The sequence below is a fragment of the Castor canadensis genome, chromosome 11 (genome assembly GCF_047511655.1).
Source record: "Castor canadensis chromosome 11, mCasCan1.hap1v2, whole genome shotgun sequence".
NCBI lineage: Eukaryota > Metazoa > Chordata > Mammalia > Rodentia > Castoridae > Castor > Castor canadensis.
In genome coordinates this window covers 99,695,343-99,716,942 of record NC_133396.1, presented here as the reverse complement: position 1 = coordinate 99,716,942, position 21,600 = coordinate 99,695,343, and the positions used below count along the sequence as shown (strand labels likewise).

General features: G+C 44.9%; 1 protein-coding gene and 2 pseudogenes across 1 annotated transcript; 2 read left to right on the top strand and 1 right to left on the bottom strand.

Annotated features, from left to right (window-relative positions):
• The first annotated feature begins 2,028 nt into the window (after positions 1-2,028).
• Positions 2,029-8,342, top strand: Fcrlb (Fc receptor like B). The gene is made up of 5 exons (XM_074044787.1): positions 2,029-2,168; positions 2,743-3,062; positions 4,780-5,046; positions 5,722-6,012; positions 6,272-8,342. Exons 1-5 carry the CDS (start codon positions 2,029-2,031, stop codon positions 6,685-6,687), a joined length of 1,434 nt encoding a protein of 477 aa, XP_073900888.1. The 3' UTR covers positions 6,688-8,342.
• Positions 8,343-17,589: 9,247 nt separating this feature from the next.
• LOC141413642 (uncharacterized) lies at positions 17,590-18,823 on the top strand (annotated as a pseudogene).
• A 1,108-nt stretch (positions 18,824-19,931) lies between these two features.
• Positions 19,932-21,253, bottom strand: LOC109697615 (HUWE1-associated protein modifying stress responses 1 pseudogene; annotated as a pseudogene).
• Between the last annotated feature and the right edge of the window lie 347 nt (positions 21,254-21,600).

The window sequence follows — 21,600 nt, the reverse complement described above, 5'->3', positions numbered from 1 at the left end:
GTATCAAATGGATTGTCCAGAAATTACACTGTGATGGGCTTCAAAGAATTTCTCAAGCCAGGACTGGTGATTTTGTTTGTTTATTTGTTTTTGTTGTTGTTTTGTTTTTGTGGTACTGGAGATTGAACCCAGGGCCTTGCACTTGCTAGGTACTCTACCAAAGCCAGGCTTGGCTTTGTATTCTTGTAATCTCAGCACTCAGAAGGCTGAGAGAAGAGGATCATTTAAATCCAGGAATTTGAGACCAGCCTGGGCAAGATAGTAAGATCAAATCTCAAAAAAAAAAAAATTGTTCATGTAACAATAATTGCTAAATTTCTCCTACATAGAAGTGAAGAATTAAAATTCTGGGGTGTGTGTGTGTGTGTGTGTGTAGTGGGGTCAAAAAGGGGAGAGTCCTGGATGGAGAAACTGATACATTTGGGGAAAATTTAGAGGCAAGTCTAGAATAAGGAAATGTTGGACAGGGTATTTTTTAGTTCAAATTCTGAGCTCTGTATGATAATGATCCCTATGGTTGATTCTTGAGATTTCCCTGAAAGATTAGATAAACAAAGGGCTGACATATGTGTTCTGGGTGATAAGAAGCCAAAATTGAGTCCATTCGAATAGATTAAAAGAACTGACTAAGAATGCTGCATTGCATTCTTAATCACCAAGGCAGTGAGTGGCCTGGAACAAAAGTCAGAGCACTGGGGCAGGCTGTGGCAGAGTGTGGGTAGCATTGCCTGGCTGGGGCCTGAGGGCCTCCTATAGCAGGTCGTTGATCATCTCTGCTCCCCATATCTAGTAATCCTCTCCCTCCCCCACTTCTGGCAACTTATCCAGTTCTTCCTTATTTTTCAGACGTACATGTGACTATGTGTTCTATCAAAACTTGCTCTCAGGGGACTGGATATATAACTCAGTAGTGGAGTGCTCAAGTAGGGTGTGCAAAGTCCAGGTTTGATCCTCAGGACAAAGTGTGGAGGGACCTGCTCCCAAAACAGTATCTGAAGAGACCAGGAAATAACACCATAAGCTAAAATACTAGGGAATTCTCAGAGAGGAACTTCATGTATCAGCAAAAAAGAAGGAGGCTATCTTAATGAGAGTTGGCCATGTCTGATAATTGATCTCTTTCCTACCAGAGTTCTAAGAGAAAGAGGTGCCCTGGTTCTAAGCATCAACAGATGAGGACAGGCGAGAGTCCAAGGAGACATATTATCAGGTTGGAAACTTCATTAAGTATTTACATGAAAATTCCAGGTCCCTTATTGCTCAAGTGTGGTCACGTGGCTTAGAGAGCACAAGAACTAGACCTGAGAAGTCAGATCTGAAAAGCTTGTGGGAGGCTGAAGCCATGACTTCTCTGCCAGGTCAGGAGTCCCCGGGACTGAGGTGTGGTGGGGGAGGGGTTTCAGGTCCTTGTGGGAAGAAAGATGAAAGGAACAAATGGATGGTGGTGTCACAAGGTGAAATATTGAGGCGAGTAGGAAAAAAGAGTTTTCTAATTTCTGAAAGTTTAAGGTTTCAGGAAGGAAGGAAGAAGGAGAAAAGACATTTCTGTCTTTGGGGAATGGGCCAGCAGGGACATGGAAGGGTGGTTGGTGAGTCATGCCATTCTGTCTACTCATTTGCGGGAGGATGTGAACTCCAGTTGGAGCTCAACCTTGACCTTACTAGGCCTTGCGCCATGTTTGTCATAAGGGACGGAGCAGAAATAAGGCCCAGGTGAACCTTTTGGACATGAGGATGTGTCTTCCTCAATTGAGGTGGGGAGGGCATGGAGTGGGAGAAGGATATTGTTTGGAAACTGAAGGTGAAAGGGTCATCTGCTGGAGCCTGGGGTTCTGTGTGGATCTCTTGTGCTGTAGAGGGCACATACTCTGTGGTCCCGTTCTGCAGGAGTTAGGGTTGGCCTGAGCTGGGAGGCGGCTATATAGATGGTAAATGGAACTCTGTATGATGTTGGGTGGCACCTATTCAGTGTCCTGCTCTCTCCAGTTCATCATCTTTAGGACATTGGAATGGGTGGGAGAAGCAGTAATGCCTCCTAGTAGTCAGTGGTCAGCCACTGGTCACCTTCTTTCTCTCTGCCCCCAATCCCATGTCAGCACATCTCCATTTCTCTGCAGCTGCAGCAGGCAGATTTGTCATGTGGACACTCGCAGCCCTTATGCTCCTGGGTGAGTCCCACATGAGGTGGCATCAGCAGCAGCAGGACTTTGGATGGCAGAGCAGGGTGTGTGGGGTAAGGGAGGTGGCTATTCAGTCCTCAGGTTCTAGATGGCTCATTGCCTATTTTGGAAGGTGAAGAGGAGGGGGCTTTCCTAAAGTTGGGTAACTAGAGTTAGAAGAAGAAAAAACAGGCTTTGAGATCATTCAGTTTTTCCTGTGGTCAAGAATTTCTTTTTTCTCATCTTGAACAATCACTTCCATCTTCCTCTCTTGTTTTGCAGTTCCAAGCAGTGGGCAAGCTGGTGAGTCTTCCTCATCCTTCATCCCGATTTTCTACAGCTCCACTCTAACCCTCCTCTCCCTAAGAAACTCCTCACTTCTTGGCTGTTCTGGAATGATTTTTCTTCCCCCTCTTGGTCAATATCTGTGACCAAGGTTTGCTCATAGGTACTTAGAAATGGGTACTGACTAATGGACTGATGGTTTGTAATCCAGTGATTGTGGTCTCCTCTCTTGCAGGGATGGGTTAGTGTATGGGTAGGGTTCTGAAAACTGGGGTTTTCTAAGATTTCCCAACCTTAGGCTGCATCTTTGGAAATCTTCCCTTGCTTCGCTTTCCCACACTGCCCCCTCCCACATACCCCCAGCTACTCTGGAGAAGCCCATATTGTCTCTACACCCACCTTGGACCACAATCTTCAAGGGGGAGCGTGTAACCTTGCAATGTGATGGATACCACCCTCTGCTCCTGGAGCTCCGGCCCATCAACACTCTCTGGTATTTGGGCCACCTCCTCCTGCCCTCCCACAAGAAGAGCATCGAGGTACAGACCCCAGGGGTGTATCGATGCCAGACACGGGGAGCACCTGTCAGTGACCCCATCCAGCTCTCTGTATCTAATGGTGAGTAGTCTGAGCATGGGGAAAGGAAAGCACGTGACTTTCCTGGGAAGACTGACCCTTCTGTGGGGGAGAACACTGGGCCATTCCCAAAGGGCAGGAAACAAGAGCCATATTGAGACCTATCTTGAGTATCTGGAGTAAGCAGGGGCCTGCAGGCCACTGTGTAAGACATGCCTGGCCACAAAGATCCCCTTTGCCCTCCTGCCGCAAACATTTCTGTTTATCAAACCAGCTCAGAATAACAAAGGCTCTAAGGCCCTGGAACACTGGACAGAGGACTCTGGGGCAGGGGTGGGGGATGGAGGGGAGGAGATAGGCAGGAAATGGCAGAGCAAAGCAGGAAAAGCAAATGTCCCTGGACAGGCTAAGCAAGAAGAATTACTTCTATTTTTCAGATGGGGTCTTGCTATGTAGCTCAAGTTATCCTTGAACTCAAGGTCCTCTTGTTTCAGCCTCCTGAGTGCTGAGGTTACAGTGTGTGCCACCACATCAGGCTCCGAATTACTCTTGGTTGACAGTGTGATGCCTCTCTGCACATCAGTATCTACATCAGTAAAGTAGGGACAATAAAAGTATCTATTGCTTTGGCTGTTGTGAGGATTAATAATGAATTATGATGTTATTAAAGAAAAAAGCAGCAACTGAGCAGAGTACTTAAAGTTTTATTACAGGCATGTATACATGGAAGTTAATTGAGAAACTGACTCTGGAAGGTTTCAAAACAGGATAAGAAAAATAATAATAATTTGTTCATTAAGGTACGGGATTGACTAGTTTATAAGGAATATTATATAATCTTAGTCTGGTAGGCTGCTATTTATATTCAGAATTAAAGGATATTATACAGTGTTCAAATGAGTGCTTACACTTCATATTCATTTTCAGACTGTGAAGTTTCCTGTTTGGGAATTGTTAGAGAGAGCAGTGATACAGAGAGGGCAAAGATACCACTTGCTCAGTTCAGACTAAGTATAGCACACAGATTGTGGCTGCTCCTTGCAGAAACAATCCTTCTCAGTTTATGACACCTAACATGACATCTAGTATGTTAGTAGGACTAGTATGGTCATAGTGGTTGGCTGAACATGGGGTGCTGTGGGAGATACCTAAGACTGTGAGGGAGTATGGGGGAATATTCTTCAGGAGATAAGGTCTAAACCTAGACATGCAAGAGAAGGAGGCCTCAACTTAAACCGGTGAAGGAGGGTCTTCTTGGCTGAGGAAATAGCAGGTACAAAGGCCCTGGGCTCTGGGCAGGACCACTTCTCTCAGCAGTTCAGTATGACTGAACTTAGCCTGTGTTAGGTAAAGAAGTGGGGTGAAGGGAGGGAGTGTGTGGGGGAGGGTACTGAGAGGGTGCTGGAGAGGGAAGTAGAGGCCAGGTCAGGAAGGCCCTGAAGCCATGCTAAGGAGTTTGAACTTGATTCTGATGAGCAGTGCTCTTTGAGGCTGGAATCCCACAAGTGTGGTGCATTTTTGCTTCTCTAACACCGGTCTTTCTCCTTCCTCCCCTTTCTGACCTTCTATTTAATGAGAGGAGGCTTCCAATGCCAATCAACGGGAAGACCTGCCATCTCAGAAAGGGGTTGCACTTGGTGGGGGGGGGGGGAGGGAGAGCATCTATGGAAGTGGGGAGGCAAGCAGGGAGGCTGAGAATGGGAGACTTGCAGGCTGAACTTTCTGTGGAATAAACCGTGTCTGCTCCTGTCTGTTGTAGACTGGCTGATCCTGCAGGTGCCCTATGCTGCGGTGTTCGAGGGCGAACCGCTGATCATGCGTTGCCGTGGCTGGTACGACAAAGTCGTCTACAAGCTTCACTACTACCATAACGGCCAGGCTGTGCGTTACTTCCACTCCAGCACCAACTACACCGTGTTGCAGGCACGTGCCAGCGACAGTGGCCGCTACCAGTGCTCCGGCACCGTGCGCATCCCGGTGGAGAGCGCGCCCATGTTCTCCGCTAAGGTGGCTGTGACCGTGCAAGGTGGGGGAGACCTGGGGTCCCGCAGCGAGGCAAATGAGAACTTTGGGAAATTCTGGGGCAGGAATCTGGCGGGAAAAGGAGAGGGGTTTCAAGCAGGTGCCACTTGGCAGATTTCTCTGCCAGCCACGAACGCTTCAATGAGGTTTGGTCTTACAGCCTGCTTGTAGGCTGGTGTCCCTTCCCCCGGCCTACACACAGCCTGGCTTCTTGGTGTGGCTGGGGACCCTATTTAGGGCTCTGAACACAGCCCCAGCCAGAAGGGCGGCTACAGTGATAAAGATGCTACGTCACTGGGACCAGGGAGGGACCGGCTCTCAAGCGTCCCACGAGGCAGGTGTAGCGTTCCCCTTTTAAGGCTGGAGAATCCAAGCTGGGTGTCAGTTGGGTTATAACATGAAGCGTTTGGTCTGGTTCTGCCTCAGTTCAAGCTGTCCCCGTCCCTCGTGGATTTGGTCCTCTTGCCCCACATTTTAGAAGGCTTTCTTTCTTCCCTACTTGCACTTGTACATACATATTTCTCCCAAGCCCTCATGGTCCCCGGGTTGATGAGGCGCTATCGCGGGAAAAGGGAAGGAGAGGGAAGGAAAGGGACGGGGGTCCTGGTTCCTCCCTTGTTTTGCCCCACCCCTTGCGCGGACCCAAAAGCATTCTCGGCCTGTGGGCCGCCCTCTGCAGAGCTGTTCGTGACCCCGGTGCTGAGAGTGATGGGTTCGCAGGAGGCCCGCGCCGCGCCCCACGGCCGGGTGGTCCTGCGCTGTGAGACCCGCCTGCACCCTCAGAAGCGCGGCACGCCGCTGCAGTTCGCCTTCTACAAGTACAGTCGCCCGGTCCGCCGCTTCGACTGGGGCGCGGAGTACACGGTCCCGGAGCCCGAGGTCGAGGAACTTGAATCGTACTGGTGCGAGGCGGCCACCGCCACCCGCAGTGTCCGGAAACGCAGCCCGTGGCTGCAGCTCCCGGGGCCGGGTGAGTGACCGCACGCGCTCCCGAGACGTCCACCCCCGCGGGCAGCCTACTCCTCTCCACACCCACCGGTCGCTCTGGTCCCTCTCCTTTGTCCCCCGCTGCCTTTCGGGTCTCCACCATCCCAGTCCACTTGCTCGGGTCTCCCATCCCCCAATATCCCTCCTAGCGCCGATGGCCTCTCTCTCTCTGGCCTCCCGTCAGCCCCGCGCCAGGGGCCAACGATTTCAGCTGCGAGTTACTCGGTGCGTTGCATTCACAGGCTCTCCCCTGGATCTGACGTCCTCTACTGCCCCGGCAGCACAGGCTGCAGTTTTGGCGCCGGGTAACAAGCCGCTTTCCTTCAGAAAGCCTCCAGTGTCCAGATCGGTCCCGTCGGTCACCTCTGTTCCGAACACCACCTCACCGGGGCCGCAATTCCGGGCCGGCAGAGCTCCCACCGCTGGGTCACCAGGCTGCGCTCCGCCGACGCCCTTGGAGCAATCGGCAGGAGCTCTGAAACCCAACGTGGACCTTCTGCTCCGAGAAATGCAGCTGCTCAAACGCCTTCTGAGCCGGGTGGTCGTGGAATTAAAGGAGCCCCAGGGTCTCCCGGAGCTCATGGAGACACCTGAGACCCCCATTATCCACTTTTCCGAGAACCCAGGAATCCCAGAGACCACTCCTGTGGCGAGCTGAGGGGGTGGCTCAGTCCCTTCTCCAAGGTCATTTCCCCTGGGCCTCTCCTGCTTTGCCCACCGCAGACCTTTCTCTCATTTTGTTGTGGTTTTTAAAGAAACGCCCATAAAGTGTGGTGGCTGACAATTTTGACCTTACACAGCAGTTTGTAAACCACAATCATTCTCTTCCATGTACACCTTCTCACAGAATTCAGTAGTAGAAAACTATTATTTACTACTTTGCGGTTGAGGTTTGGAAGTGAATTTAGTCACCTTTAGCTCTTCACGTGAGCCTAGCAAGTATGTTATTACAGCATAGGTAATGGTTTGGTAATTAAGTTCATTGAAATCACTGCAGAGTTTAAAGCATTTTAAGATCAAGTCGTAATTATTCATAATGAACTTACTTTCTGTTAACATTAAAAAGACTTCCAGTCTTATTACTGATGAGTTTACATTCTCAAAGTCCTGAGCTCTATTTAGTTTTAGAGAGGGAAAAAGTGTGAGGCTCTCATTCTTGACCATAGGGTCATAGTTCTCTTAGACTCCCTCAGATGCACTTTCTGCCAGATTGATGGACTTTGGGAGCAGCTGGTAGGCAGACCATACTAACTTCTGCAAAAAATATAAGTAGGCGGTACCATTTGCATTGAGAAATCTTTTTAAGGAAAGCATAAGATGAATTCTCATTTTTTGCAACTTTTTTTTGTCTTTAAAATCCATTCCAACACTAACCTATATATACTCATGTGCAGATCAATACACTATCGTGCACAAAGACTTTATTGGCACATTAAGGAAGGAAAGTTAGAAGCCATTTTTAACTTCAATTTCAGGCAGATCAACTTTCTTGGGTCCTCTATCTGACAACTGGAGCCTGGAACTCTCTGCAGGGCTGGTATGACTAGTTTTCAGGAGGTCTCATTCTCTTTAGGTCTACACTTTTTTTTTTTTTAACAATTCAATCTACTGTCACTCTTTTAATGATGCTGCAGAACAAAGAAAATATCACAGAATTGTAAGGGTTTTGTTTTTTTTTTAAATCTGGTACAGAGAACAAGAAACAGTTACCAACAGAAATTATTTCTAAAGCTCCAAAATAGCTTATAAATATTTTCAAAATTAATTCTTGTGGTACTCATGTAGTTTTGTATTTGAAATGACAGTTTACACAGATGGAAAATTAAAGTAGAGCTTTTTTTTATTACAAAGACAATAGTCCATAATTTAGCCCTTGCTAAAGATAGTCAATAAGAAAAATGCAGATATTTTTATTCCCAGGTAATTGTCACATAATGTCACTTTATTCTCTCTACTGCTGGGTCACTTTAGTGTGCTTATCTCCTGAGTGCTCTCTGTACCCTCTTTCTCCTCTGCACACATCTATGCTATGGCTTCTGGTGTCTTTTCTTCTATTCTTCTCTTCACTGGGCCTCCGCTGTGGCAGGTTCCTCATCACCCTTGCTTGTTAACTCCCAGGACTGATCTCAGAGACACTTGCTTAATATCTTCTCAGAATTAAATGTTTTCCCAGGTTGGTATAATGGAAACCTGGTCTACAAGGGTCTTTGTGGTTCTTATTTCCAGCTTTCTACTGCAGGCTCATCTTACTTGTCATAAGTCTCTTCCCAGAAGGCCTTCACTGATAACTGCCTATCCCAGTGTCAGGTTCTTTCCCTCTTCTAATTTTGTTCCTTTAAGGTTTCTGCCATCCCTAATCTAGATAGGAAGTGACTGGCATTAACAAGAAGTTTTGTAATCAAAGTATCTCAGATCACTTAAAAAAATCATTTGATCATTTTTAAAGGAAGCAAAAAAAGTGGAATGGCCACTCAAAAGAGACCTAGTGTGGCAGTTTCTCCTTCATCACATTTTGTAAGCAAATGCAACATTCTTGTTACCGTCTTGCCCTGAAGAAGATGAAGAACTTTTTGATGTGAATGAAAATTATTCATGACTCACCTTTCCTGAGAGGATAGGAAAATTGACTTATGCCCTATTAACTCCATTGTGCCTCTCCCCAGCACTCAAACAGGAGAGCAGGATCAAGAGCACTCCCTCTGATATCTGCTAATGATCTCCCAGGAATACCTGAGGGAATAACAGCTTCATCCTCAACAAGCTTCTGTTGAGGTTCCAACATGCATTTTGGAAAACGAGACTTAGCTAGTTCAGGCTGTCCAAGGGAAATCTCAGAGCTCATTTCATTTCCACAAGGCAGGAATGGCAGAAAAATGCTGGAGATACATGGGGAGGAAGCTGCTTCTTTTTGATCCTCTGGTCAATTCTGTATCTTAAATTCAGGCCTCAAACTCCAAACCTGTTCTGCAGTCCACATTAGATACCAGTCATGGAACCCAAATGTCCTCTATCAGAGAGCAGAAAGGATACTGATCCCAACCTTACTTTGTGATCCTGTCCTTCCTGAGTTGCAGTTTCTCATGTTGACTCTGAAAAATGGCGAACTCTTTGGGTTCTACACTTACAACTCCTTCCCTGAAAGACTGACTCAAATTCTGTAGGTTAAAGTCCAAATTCCCTATCACAGCACACAGAACCACTCAGCCACACTGACCCCTTGCTGTTTTGCCAACATACCATGTCTCTCTGCCTTTGAATATTCTTCTACTTCAGCTTCTATGGGAAGGCTGTACAGGCCTTCTGAGCCCAAGTGTCCTCATCCACAGTTGTTTTTTTTCTCCAGTGCTGGGAATCAAACTTAGGCCCTCGCCAAGCAAGCATTCTACCACTGAGCCACAACCTCAGGCCCATCTGCAAAATGAGGGAAATAATAGTAACCTCACAGAGGTGGACAAATGAATAAACGGATCCCTTCATTATTAGTGGTAAGCCAGGGGATGCTAGGTGCTTATAAGCACAGAGTGAGTACTAAGCCCAAGGCAGAAGGTGGAGGTCCAGAAATTACTTCCTGAAGAAATGACATCTGCCAGTCTCTATTGATGGATTATTAGACTCTTTCTAAATATTTGCTATTTTAAATTATATTGCAATGGATATCTTTACCTATATCCTTATGCACATATCTGAATATATTTGTAAGATAAAAACCTAGAAGTAGAATTGCTAGATGAAAGGATATATGTCTTTTTAAGGCTGCAGGTGTGGCTCAAGTGGTAGAGTGGCTGCCTAGCAGATGCAAGGTACTAAGTTAAAAAAAATCAAAGGATATGTGTCTGTCCTTTTAATTTTAGTAGATACAGCCAAATTATTCCTCAGAGATTGCATCAATTTGTACTTCCTCTAGTTTGTGCACATAAGCACTCTTTCTCTTCTCTTTGTCAAGAGAGCACCATCATCATATTTTCATTTCTTAATTAAATCCAGAAAAACTCCTTTACTGTCCACAGTTGAGTGTGCCTGTTGGATATTGGTAGCTACTATCCTTGGACATGTAAAAGTCCAGTAATTTTCTCCTCTTAGAATCCATTGGTACAACTAAGTTATCTGTCTTCTGAAGTCCTTGCTAACTGATCTGCAGTTAATTTAGAGAAGTGTACTCCTGACTATACTTTATTATTTGGCATATGTTTTCTGCTCATTAGAGCTCTAATTCCAAGCCAGACCATCCTAGTCCTTTGCTAGATTTTCAACAGGTACTACAGTTAGTCTATATTGGCTTAGTTTGTTCCCAAGTCACTACATATGCAAAGATAATTGGCTTCCATGCTTGACATCCTGCTCATAACAAGAGGCCTCACATAAATGTACAGTCCTGCTATAGCTAACACCTGAGGCTAAAGAATTGATACAATACATTCCTGGGCACTGGCAGCTTACACCTGCAATCCTAACTACTTAAGAGGCTAAAATCAGGAGGATCCCTGTTTGAAGCCATCTCAGGCAAATAGTTCTTGAACCCCCATCTCCAAAATATCCAGAGCAAAGTGGACTGAAAGTGTGGTTCAAGCAGGAAAGTGCTTTCTTTGCAAGCATGAAGTCCTAAGTTCAAACCTTCCCTCACCCCCAAGAAAGAACTAAAATAATACACTTCAGTCTTTCAATTCAAAGAAGACGATCTCATTGTAGAGATGTGGGAGATGACCATTTTCTCCTCTTTTTATAGTAATTATAGTCCTAGAATATCACATTAAGTTGTAAGAGCAAAGCTAATTGGCCTTGGATCTAGAGTGGCAGAGTACAGAGATTAAGAATCCTAGCTCAGGAGTCAATAGACTTGGGTTCAAATGTTGTTTTTACTACTTACCAGCTGTGTAGGCATGGCAAGGTACATTGTCTCTGAACTTCTGTTCTCATCTCTGAAACAGAATAATATTAGTATTGGCCTTACAAAATTGCTAGAAAGATTAAATGAGATTATGTAAGTAACATACCTGATACATAAAAGCAGTGAATTGTTATAATTGCAATTCACTGAGTCTCAAATGATACTAATTGCAGGCTGACCATTAAAGAAAGCACCGAGAAAGGAAAAAAAAATATAGCCAAGTAAACCATACAGTGTTTTTTTTTTAAGTTTTAAAAAGTTTAATGGAGTCAATAAGTCATATTAACTATGTTCTGGCAGGCATTAAGACTTGCTTTCTTGAGACAGAGGTCTACACGAGAAGGGGAGGATCAGGAACCAGTGATCACATTAGTAGTAGGTAAAACAGAGCTTTATCATCTTTAACCTACTGCAAGAAAAACTGAATACAGTCGGGCATCCATGAAAATACAAAACAGTATATGAAAGACTAGAATAAATACCTACCCCAACCATCCCATCTTCCTCAGGCCAACACTGAACCAAAAGGGAAGCCCACTCTTAAGGGTCCTGCCTGTTAGACTGAACAGCACTGAGAGGTAGACAAAGAGATGGCTTACCTTCAGCACAGTTTATTCAGGAAGAGAAACTTGTGGAGATGGTCTCCAGCAAGAAAGCTAAAGCCCACTGTCCCTTGCAGACTGGGGTAGGGTTATAGGAAAGGAAGGACTTGGTAAAGGGGGGGGTGTGTGTGGAATTTTTTCCCTGTGGCTTGTCCATTATCTGTCGCTAGGGGTAGTCAAGGAACTGGGTCTTGTGTTCTGGTATAAGCACTGGGAAACAGGATGCTTCAGTCACAGATCAATGACAAGAATAGGATGCTGCTGGTGGTAGTCAAGGAGCTGGTTCTTGTGTTCTGGCACAGGTGCTGGGAAACCAGAGTTTCCCTTGGGAGCCCATCTCTACTGGTGCCAAACAACTCTAGTTAGGGTCAGCAGAGTTTAAGATGGCATAAGTGACGTCAAGTTGAGACCTAACACCGCCCTCTCTCTTTCGGGTCACCTTGAATGCAGTCACGCATTTCCATTTGCCATAAGGAAGGTATCCCATATAGGAAGTTGTACTTGTCTTAAAACTGACATTTAAGGGGGAGGTGGCAAAGAAAGGGTCAGGAAGATGAATAAGGTGCAAATAATGTGTACACATATATGTAAATGCAAAAATGATACCTGTTGAAACTGTTCGAGGAATTGGGGGAAGAGGGGATGAAGGAGAGCAGTGGAGAGGGTGAATTCAAGTATTTGATACATTGTAAGGGTCTTTGTAAATGCTATAATGTACCCACACCCAGCACAACAATAAAAAAAAAAACCTTGGTATTTATTCTGGGGTCAGTTTAATAATATTAACACTCTAGAGCACTAACACACACAAAAATGAATCCAATAAAGTTCTGTGGATTGATTCAATATCAAGTATTAATTGCATGCCCATCATTAGCACCTCTTTATATCAGGTGCATCAGTTTTTAGTTTAAAAACTAAAAATAAGACACAGTCCGATAATTAGAAGTTGCACATTATATATAGAAACTAGGTGCATGGTACTTGTTAAGGTGAACAAAAGAAAGCCACATTGGAACTGGACCCCCTCCTTGCTGAAGGTGACTTATTGAAAACTCCAGCCGGTCTTGGGAAGGTCAGAGGATCATTGAGAATTATCTCATCCAGTGATCTTCCTGGGACTTCTCCTCCCCCGGCTCCCCCCGCCCCACCTCCTTAATCAACCCCCAGTCTGTAGCAGCTAGAGGCTCCAGCTTTCTTGCTGGGGTCCCCCTCCACAGGGCCACTTCTCCACAATAAACCCTGTGCTGGCATATGAGCTGTCTCCCCGCCTATCCATTCTGTGCTTTCTTTCATTCTAACAGCACTGTGTGATTGCAAAAATAAAAGCCCTCAAATGTGACAAGGAAGCCAAATTGTGTCTTTATACAATTTTGAGGACCTGGCAATACTGTTGAAGCAAAAATACTTAACACAGCAGGAAATGGACCAAAACAAAGAAGAAAGTATTCTATAACCAAATAAGCATCTGACATTTCTTTTCCCTTTGAGAATACAGTTTAGGTTTTGCTTTGGAATGGATATATATTTACCTATGATGATCTTGCTAAGGAATACACAATACCTGATGTCCTCTGCTAGAATTATAGTGCTGAGAAATCCACAGTTACACGAGGCATCTACTGTAAATCCCTAGAACTTCCTTTCATGACAACCACTACAGAATCAGCTTGTCTGAAACAGTGAACAAGGGAAGATGGCCTCATGTTTCCTTTGCAATGATAGTATATATTGAGGATCAAGTGGCTTGATCCTTTCAGATCACATGGTGGCTATGAAAATGTTTGTAGTTTAGATAACTCCATAGCGTTTATAGATTGGTGAATCTGTAAGCATAAGAGGCACTCAAACTCCTTTGCTGAAAAGCACTGACTCCTTCTTGGTGTAAGAAAAATGATCTTTTTTATCAAAGTATTTGTTACCCTCCTAGATTATTTAAAAATTCCTCAGGTCGCCATCTTAGGTGACTTGCATGTTTGAAGGGTCCTTGTTTCTTCTTCCGGATTCCTGTGTGACTCCATTCCCCACCAAACGGTATGCCCTAACCCAAGCCTTTTAGCCAATCAGGAAAGATTGTGAACCTTTGAGCTGGACAAATCTCAGGTGAGGGGCAGGTACAACTGCATCAGGGATATAAGGAGGAGCTACTGTCATCCATCGTGTGCTTTCGTGTTTGCTCAACTGGAGTGAGCACATGCTCGCACCCTCTTGATCAAGAGAAAATTGCCTTGTCAAGATTTTCTGTCTCTTATATGCTGTTTTTGGCACTGGAGGGTCTTTAATTCCTACAACTTGGGACTCATCTGGGATTTTACGTTCTGTCTAGGAAGAGGGGCCCCTGGTCCTTTCCTGGGGAGACATGTCCTGCTGTCTGGTTGTTGCAGCTCTGGGGGTTCAGCCAAGGGTGACAACTTTCCAGATCTGTGCATGAACTTGGACTCCAGAATTTCTTGACAATGTGGGTAAAAGAGTTCTGAAGACAGGGACCATGTAAGTTTTGTGCACAAAACAAGACAAGAATTATCACAAGGGTGATCAAATAATGTCTTGGTGGTTGGGACACTGGAGGCTGTGTGATGTGTGAAAGAGATGTATCGGGTGACACAAAGGGAAAACGGAGTCCTGATCTGCAGTTCTGAGGTGACCTCATACTGTTTAAGGTGGAATTAGATTCTTGAATGTAATCCAGGTCAGCAGTTTATACTCACCTGCCATCTACCAAGTGGTGTTGCAAGTTCCCACAAGGGATGTGGCTGGAGATGGACAAAGCAAAAGAGAATCAGAGTGCAAGAAACCTCCAAGGTAAAGTGGGGGTTGAGCTCCTGATAGAGCACAGTCGACCAGAAGGGAGAAATGGGAATAAAGGCAGCAAAGAGGGAGGCCAGAAAACAAAGGCCAAAGATAAAATACCCTCTGAGAGCCCCCTAGGGAAGATGTTAAAATATTGGGATGACAGCTCCCGTACTAAGGGAAAAAGAAACAAAGAATGGTTAAATACTGTTATTTTATTTGGACGCAAGAACTGATCTTAAAACTTTTGGGTTTTTTTAGCCAAAATTTGGGTCTGATGAGGACTGGGTCTGTCAACTGTTAATTGAGCATGTAAACGAGAACAGCCCAGTCACTCAAGAGAAGATGGAATATGACCTCTGTCAGAGACAGAGTCCTGTAGTCCCGCTTCCACTTAAAGAAAAGGAAAAAAAGACAAAAAAAAAAAAAAAAAAAAGCCCAAACCCCTTCTAACTGGGATTTACTCTCCTCCCTTCCCCCTGCCCCCACTTATAACCCTGCTGTTCCTCTGGCTCAGGTGCCAGAGCCTGCCCCACACCACCACTCCAAGCTTCTGCCTCTTCACCTCCCCCTCCTAACCCTTCCACCTATACCCCCTTCCCTCCCTACCTGAAAACCCTCCCTACTGCAACTTCAAAGGTAGTTAGAACAATGCCATCAAAACCTTGAGAATCTACCTTTTCCCCAGTGTGAAGAAGAAAAACCCCACCCATTGTTTCCTCTCAGGAGGTTCCCCTCAGAGGAGGTGAAATTGGGTTTGTAAATGCCCCTCTTACCAGCTCTGAGGTCCAAAATTTTAAAAAGGAGCTGTGACCCCTTCTTGAGGATCATTTCGGGGTTTCAGGACAGGTTGATTAATTTCTGGGACCACAGATATATAGTTGGGCTGAGTTAATGTGTATTTTGGGAATTTTCTTCTCAGGGGAGGAAAGAGCCATGATCCATACAGTGGCAGTGGCTATGTAGAATCATGAACACCGCCCCCCCCCGCCCCCCCCCCGCCCCCCCGCCCAGGACAAAGAGTCCTGGTGGCTGGTGTTGAGTCTCCTAATCAAGATCCCTGATGGGATAACAACACCCCAGGGCACTGAGAAAATATAAGAGACTTGAGAGATTTAATAATGAGGGGATAATCACGGGGAGGTGACTAACACAACCATTAGCTTTGTAAATTTCCTGGGAAGCCAGGGACTTCATATTTCAAAGAATAAGCTACAGTTTGCTGAGACTGTAAATGGAAGTGAAATATCTGGGACATTTGATCAGTAAGAACCAATGAAGGACTGGACCAGAAAGAATAGAAGGAATCACTAGTCTCCTGCTCCTAGGAACAAAACAAGAATTAAGGAAGTACCTTGGCTTAGTGGGATACTGCTGGTTGTGGATAGACTCATATGCCCTTAAAACTAAATCTTTATATCTCAAATTGACCCAAGAGGAACCAGACCCCCTTCTTTGGACCCCTGAGGAGATAAAACAAGTAGATGAGCTAAAACAAGTCCATATCACAGTCCTGATGGTAGCCGTGCCCTCTCTTGAACAGCCTTTTCACCTCTTCGTAAATGTAAACAAGGGAGTTGCCCTTGGGGTGCTAACCCAAAAACATGGGAGTCAACATCAACTTGTGGCCTTCTTATCTAAATTCCTGGATCCCATCACCTGAGGTTGTCCTGAGTGTATTCAGGCAGTAGCAGCTATAGCCCTTCTAACCATTCTAACTGAAGAAAGTAGAAAAATCACCTTTTGGGGGAAACCTAATTATCAGCACTCCCCATCAAGTTAGGACAATCTTAAACCAGAAGATGAGTAGATGGCTGATAGATTTTAGGATCCTAAAGTATGAGGCTATCTTGCTAGAAAAAGATGACTTGACTCTAACTTACTGATGAGGGCCTAAATCCAGCCACTTTCTTGAAAGGGGAAGCGGGAAGGAGGAACCCCACACATAAATGTTTAGATACCAAACCAAATGAAAGAAAGGCCAGACCTTGGGGAAACTCCTTTCCAGACTGGGTTCCATTTCTTTGTGGTGGATCCTCTCTGGTAATTGAGGGAAAAAGACTTAATGGGTAGGCCTTGACTATAATAGATTCAGGCTGACTCCCTAACAATTGGTCAGCACAGACTTGCAAATTGTTTTCTAAATCAGACTCTTAAAAATCAGCCCACTAAGTTAGTCTTTAAGACCAGATTACCTTAGACTAAATGTCCTCCCATAGCACTATTCAGGAGAAGGACGGCCCCTTGGAAGGACAATGGCCTCTCCCCATATGAAATGCTTTATGGTCTTCCTTACCTTAGCTCTGTTACTGATGTGCCTACCTTTGAAACCAAAGACGATTTCCTCAAAAATTATATACTTGGATTGTTCTCTACCTTACTTTCTCTTAGGAAAAAGGGGTTAGCACAGGCTCCTCCACTTGACTTTCCTGTTCACCCACACCAGCCTGGCAGTTATGTGCTGATCAAGACCTGGAAAGAAAATAAGCTTGAGCCAGCTTTGGAAGGACCCCTCCTGGTTCTGCTGACCATCTGGACCATCTGCTGACCATCTGTTCTCCATCTGGACCGTGGAGTGGGGTGGACTCATCACACAGGGGTAAAGAAGGCATCCCCACCCGACCAGAAGGAACAATGGGCTGTGCTCCCACATGCAGGCAACACCAAAGTGACTTTAAAAAGACTATAGTGAAAATACTCTTTCTCTTTCATTTGGGAAATGTTATGCTTGTTATTAATGTAACTCAGAGTACTTTTCCCTTAATTGTGGAATTCAATGTATGTCAGGTCCTTCCTTTCAGAAACCTTACATCCCAACTTCAACTCCAAGGATACTCCCTTTATATGTGTCCCATCCCAGGACCCACAGGGAACCTGATATCTGTCCAGAGTGGACAGATGTGGGGTGGAACACTGGATATAAAGGATACACTTCTCTCTTTTATGAAAATCATAAGGACTAGACTAGACCCCAGTGCACTGGAAAGACTCTGATTTCCACCATACAAAATAATTGACAGTCTTTTAACAGACTACAGTCAAAATTACAGGTGTTTTGGACACACCCCTCTCCTTCCTGAAAGATAAACAGTGTGACCCACTTAGATTGGTCATAGAAAGCTCTTGGAGTATGACAAAAAAACCATCCATATTTTGTAAATATGGGTTGGGGTGGGTGTCTCAGGAACAGACCCTTTAAGGTGCCTTGAGCTCTGTCTAGCTCCCAAACCCTCTCAGGGGACACCCAGTTCTACCTCCACTCCAATGTTACCTCCACGTTTATATGAGTTCAACTCGGGTAACTGTAGTAGAAGTCAAGGACCTAAGACAAATTGTGGCTATTGAAATCAGGTATGGGGATGCAAGTGCTTGGATGGAATGGATAAAATATTCTGTCCATACATTAAATAAGAGTGATGGCTATGTTTGTACTACTGGGAGACCAGAGTCTCAGGTGGTCCCATTTTCATTAGGATGGTCCTTGGACCCAGATGGAGTGTATTGCATGTTGGCTCTGTTTCAGGATGCCAAGGCTGAGGGCAACGAATACTGCCAGACGTTATCACTGCTGTTCCCAGAGGTCAGAGGTCCTGCGGGTCAGCACTCAAGGACTATTAGGCCACCCTTGACGTCAATTATACCTCATGTCTCACCAGACAGGGAGGATGATTGGCAAATGACAGGATTCAGTGAAAGCCGGTCCTTCAACAGCCTCACAAACCAGTCCACACTCTTGGTGGGCAGAGCTGATATCTGGTGGTACTACAGAGGACCTGTACTTGAGACTCTCCCAGGTAACTGGGCAGGCACCTGTGCTCTGGTGCAGTTGTCAATCCCTTTCATCCCAGCATTTAGATCCCCAGCCCATGCCACACATCTAGAAAAAGGGAGAGACACAGACACAGACACTGCAGCCAATCACAGAGGCTTCTTTGATTCCCATGCTTACATTGATGCCATTGGGGTTCCTAAGGGAGTGCCAAATGAATTTAAAGCAAGAAATCAAATTGAAGTACTCTTGGTGGTCCACTATAAATAAAAATGTCAATTGGATTAATTATATTTATTATAACCAACAAAGGTTTGTTAACTATACCAGGGATGCCATCAAAGGACTAGCAGAGCAATTGGGACTAACTAGCCAGATGGCTTGGGACAACAGGCTAGACATGATACTGGCTGGAAAGGGAGGAGTTTGCATAATGATTGGAGTTTTGTGTTTCATGTATATACCGAATAACACAGCCCCTGATGGAACGATTACTAAGACCCTGCAGGGATTAACTGCTGTATCTAACGAGCTAGCTGAAAGCTCAGGTATAAATGGTCTCTTCCCTGAATTAATGGAAAAATGGATAGGAAGATGGAAGGGCTGGATGACCTCAATCTTAACTTCCTTGATCGTAGTGGCCAGAGGTTTAATTTTAGTAGGGTGCTGACTAATTCCTTTTGTCTGAGGACTAATACAGTGGTTAATTGAGACAACCCTCACCAAACAATCACCCCTGCCCCACTAAATTAACTTGTTTCTATTAGATACTCAGGAACATGAGAGCCAATGGCTCCTAAATGAGTTTGAAGAAAAGTATTTAAATTAAAAGAGGGGGAAATTGTAAGAAAAATAATCTTTTCTGTCAAAGTATTTGTTACCCTCTTAGGTTACTTAAAAATTCCTCAGGTTGCCATTTTAGGTGAATTGTATGTTTGAAGGGTCCTTGCTTCTTCTTCTGGATTCCTGTATGATCCCATTGTCCACCAAACTGCATGCCCTAACCCATCTCCCAAGCCTTTTAGCCAATCGGGAAGATTGTGAACCTTTGACCTGGACAAATCCCAGGTGAGGGGCAAGTACGACTGCGTCAGGGATATAAGGAGGAGCCACTGTCAGCCATTGTGTGCTTGTGTGTTTGCTCAACTGGAGTGAGCACATGCTCGCACCCTCTTGATCAAGAGAAAATTGCCTTGTCAAGATTTTGTCTCTTATGTGTCTGTTTTTGGCACTGGAGTGTCTTTAATTCCAACACTGGGCCCATGAATTAACTAATAGTAGGAGAAAAGCATGGTGTGTGTCCTCTAATGTGTGTCTGTCTTTGCTTGGAGCCATTCTCTCTGCAATCACCTTGCAACCACCTTGGAATCAAAGAAGGACAGGAATGATCGATAACATCTTCATGTAAAAGGACCGGAACTACCCCCAACAGTAGCCCCTCCTCTGGATGGATGGACCACCTGACAGTTGACAATGAATCCAGATAACAACTCTGGAAACCGCTCCCAGAACAAGGACTGAGCTAATGACCAACCACATCACACCTGTGAACTGAACTGTTTAACTATGCATAACTTTGTCCTCTGTCCCCAGTTCTTTGTCTACTTAAACCTATAGCTCATGTTTGTACTCCAAAGATGGCTGAAGATGAGTTAAGTGCTTACTCTGTGTTTTCCCATGGCATGTCCCAAGCATGTGATGAATTTTCTTTCTCTGCCTTCATATCTAAAAGCCTCTTTATTTGGCATTTAGGGGCAGGTGGCCTGATTTGGCATATGGAATCTCAGGAGTTTGGGCCTTTGGTCAAAAACTCTGGTTTCATAAGGACATCTCCAGTCTGGGCTCAGGTATGGTCTCTAGAAAGTGCTACCATTGTCCAAGTAGAGTACCATTTCTTCAGAAAGTATTCAAATCAACATCACGGAGTTCATTTCTCCTTTGACTGGCATTCAATGTATCTGTGTAGGAGAGCCTGGGTACTGAACACACACTTATACCAGCCACTGAACCACTAAGACCATGAACAGCTATGGCTTTCTGGAAGGGTTGCAAATCAGTCTTTACAGATGAGCTCATTTCTGTGGAAATAGCTCCTTTAGGGACACTATAGTCAGTCTTGGGGGAGCTCTAGAGTATCATGGTGGAGGAACCTATCCACACAGGAAGCTGATCAAATATCCTCTTTGAATACTTATTCTGTGTTTTTTAACCCAAGCCTACACATCCTTATTATGTTGCAGGTAGCCAATGTGAATTCCAGTATCAAAAGTTCACTGATAGGTATCCATGCTTTCTTTGTGGAGGTTGGTGATGGTGGTGGCTGCATCTTGGAAGGGGACCCAGAGAGAAAGACTTTGCTGCATGCACACTCGGTCTTTATAGAGCTGAAATCTGGAAAAGGTACAGTGCTGGTCCTGCTAAACGTTGGCCAGGCACTGCCATTCCCACTTGGAGAACCAGAGCTCAGACAGGTGCTCCTGCATCCCTGCTTCATCCTCCTTCTTCCTCTATCCTCCATCAGGTGGGACCAGGTGACCTAGGCCTTCTGCACCTACACTGGCACCCTGCTTCACATAGCTTTGGACAAACCCAGCCCATGTAGTCCCAGAGGACCTCCTGAGCTGGGCCTGCCAAACCAGGCACCCAACTGAAGGTCAGCTGAAGGTCACCACCACTTGCCTCACCTGTCCATGGCACTGCCGCCTCTCTGGGGCTGCTGAGCCCACTGGGAAGGAAGACCCCATACAATGCTTTTTAAAGACTTAACTAGAAATAGACTTCAAAATCATGAATCATTCTTACCTATGCATAAACAGGGAAACATAAGTGAAATAATAAATTGAGTATTCTTAAAACTTTTTTACATTTAGAATCTGACTTTTGTGAGTCACTTATCTACTCAGATTCATCAAATCCACATTTCTCACTTCATATCTCCTTCTATCCTTTGAAGAGCATTGGAAATACAGCTTTTCTTAAAAGAAGCCATGAAAACAAAAGTTGCAGGCCTCATTATCAGACTTTTAAGATGGATGTACAACTTGGGAGCCTGCTTACTTTTGGCTTCTGCTTCAGAAATGTTGCTAAACTTGTCTGATTCCCTACCTACCCTACCTGTCACACAACTAACAGCTGCTTCATTGTTGTCTCTAGAAAGTTCTAAGCTGTTCACAGCCATTGAGTAAATGTTGATGCTGGCACTTTATTGTTCACAAATACATAAATAGCAAAAACCATGGCAAGAGAGCAATGATAAGATATGTTGTGATTCAGATATGTTAGAACATAGTTGAAAAATGTGTTAGGCTGGGTGTGGTGTACACACCTATAATCCCAGCACTCAGGAGGCCGAGGCAGGACAGTTCATGGCCAGCCTGGGCTACATGGCAAGACTCTGTCTTTAGAAACAAAACAAGACAAAAGTTTAGAATTGATAAAATACAAAATGCACCCCTGAACTCTAGGAAAGCAAATTTTTAAATGTCTATAAAGCAAAAGTTATGAATGGTCTCACGTGTGACCAGA

What these genes read in the sequence shown, in the direction of transcription:
- Fcrlb (XM_074044787.1), top strand. Translation starts at nt 2,029, where the DNA reads ATGCCTCCTAGTAGTCAGTGGTCAGCCACTGGTCACCTTCTTTCTCTC. An exon ending in CGCAGCCCTTATGCTCCTGG is followed by an intron (nt 2,169 to 2,742) that starts GTGAGTCCCACA and finishes TCCCAACCTTAG; the next exon opens with GCTGCATCTTTGGAAATCTT. An exon ending in CCAGCTCTCTGTATCTAATG is followed by an intron (nt 3,063 to 4,779) that starts GTGAGTAGTCTG and finishes TGTCTGTTGTAG; the next exon opens with ACTGGCTGATCCTGCAGGTG.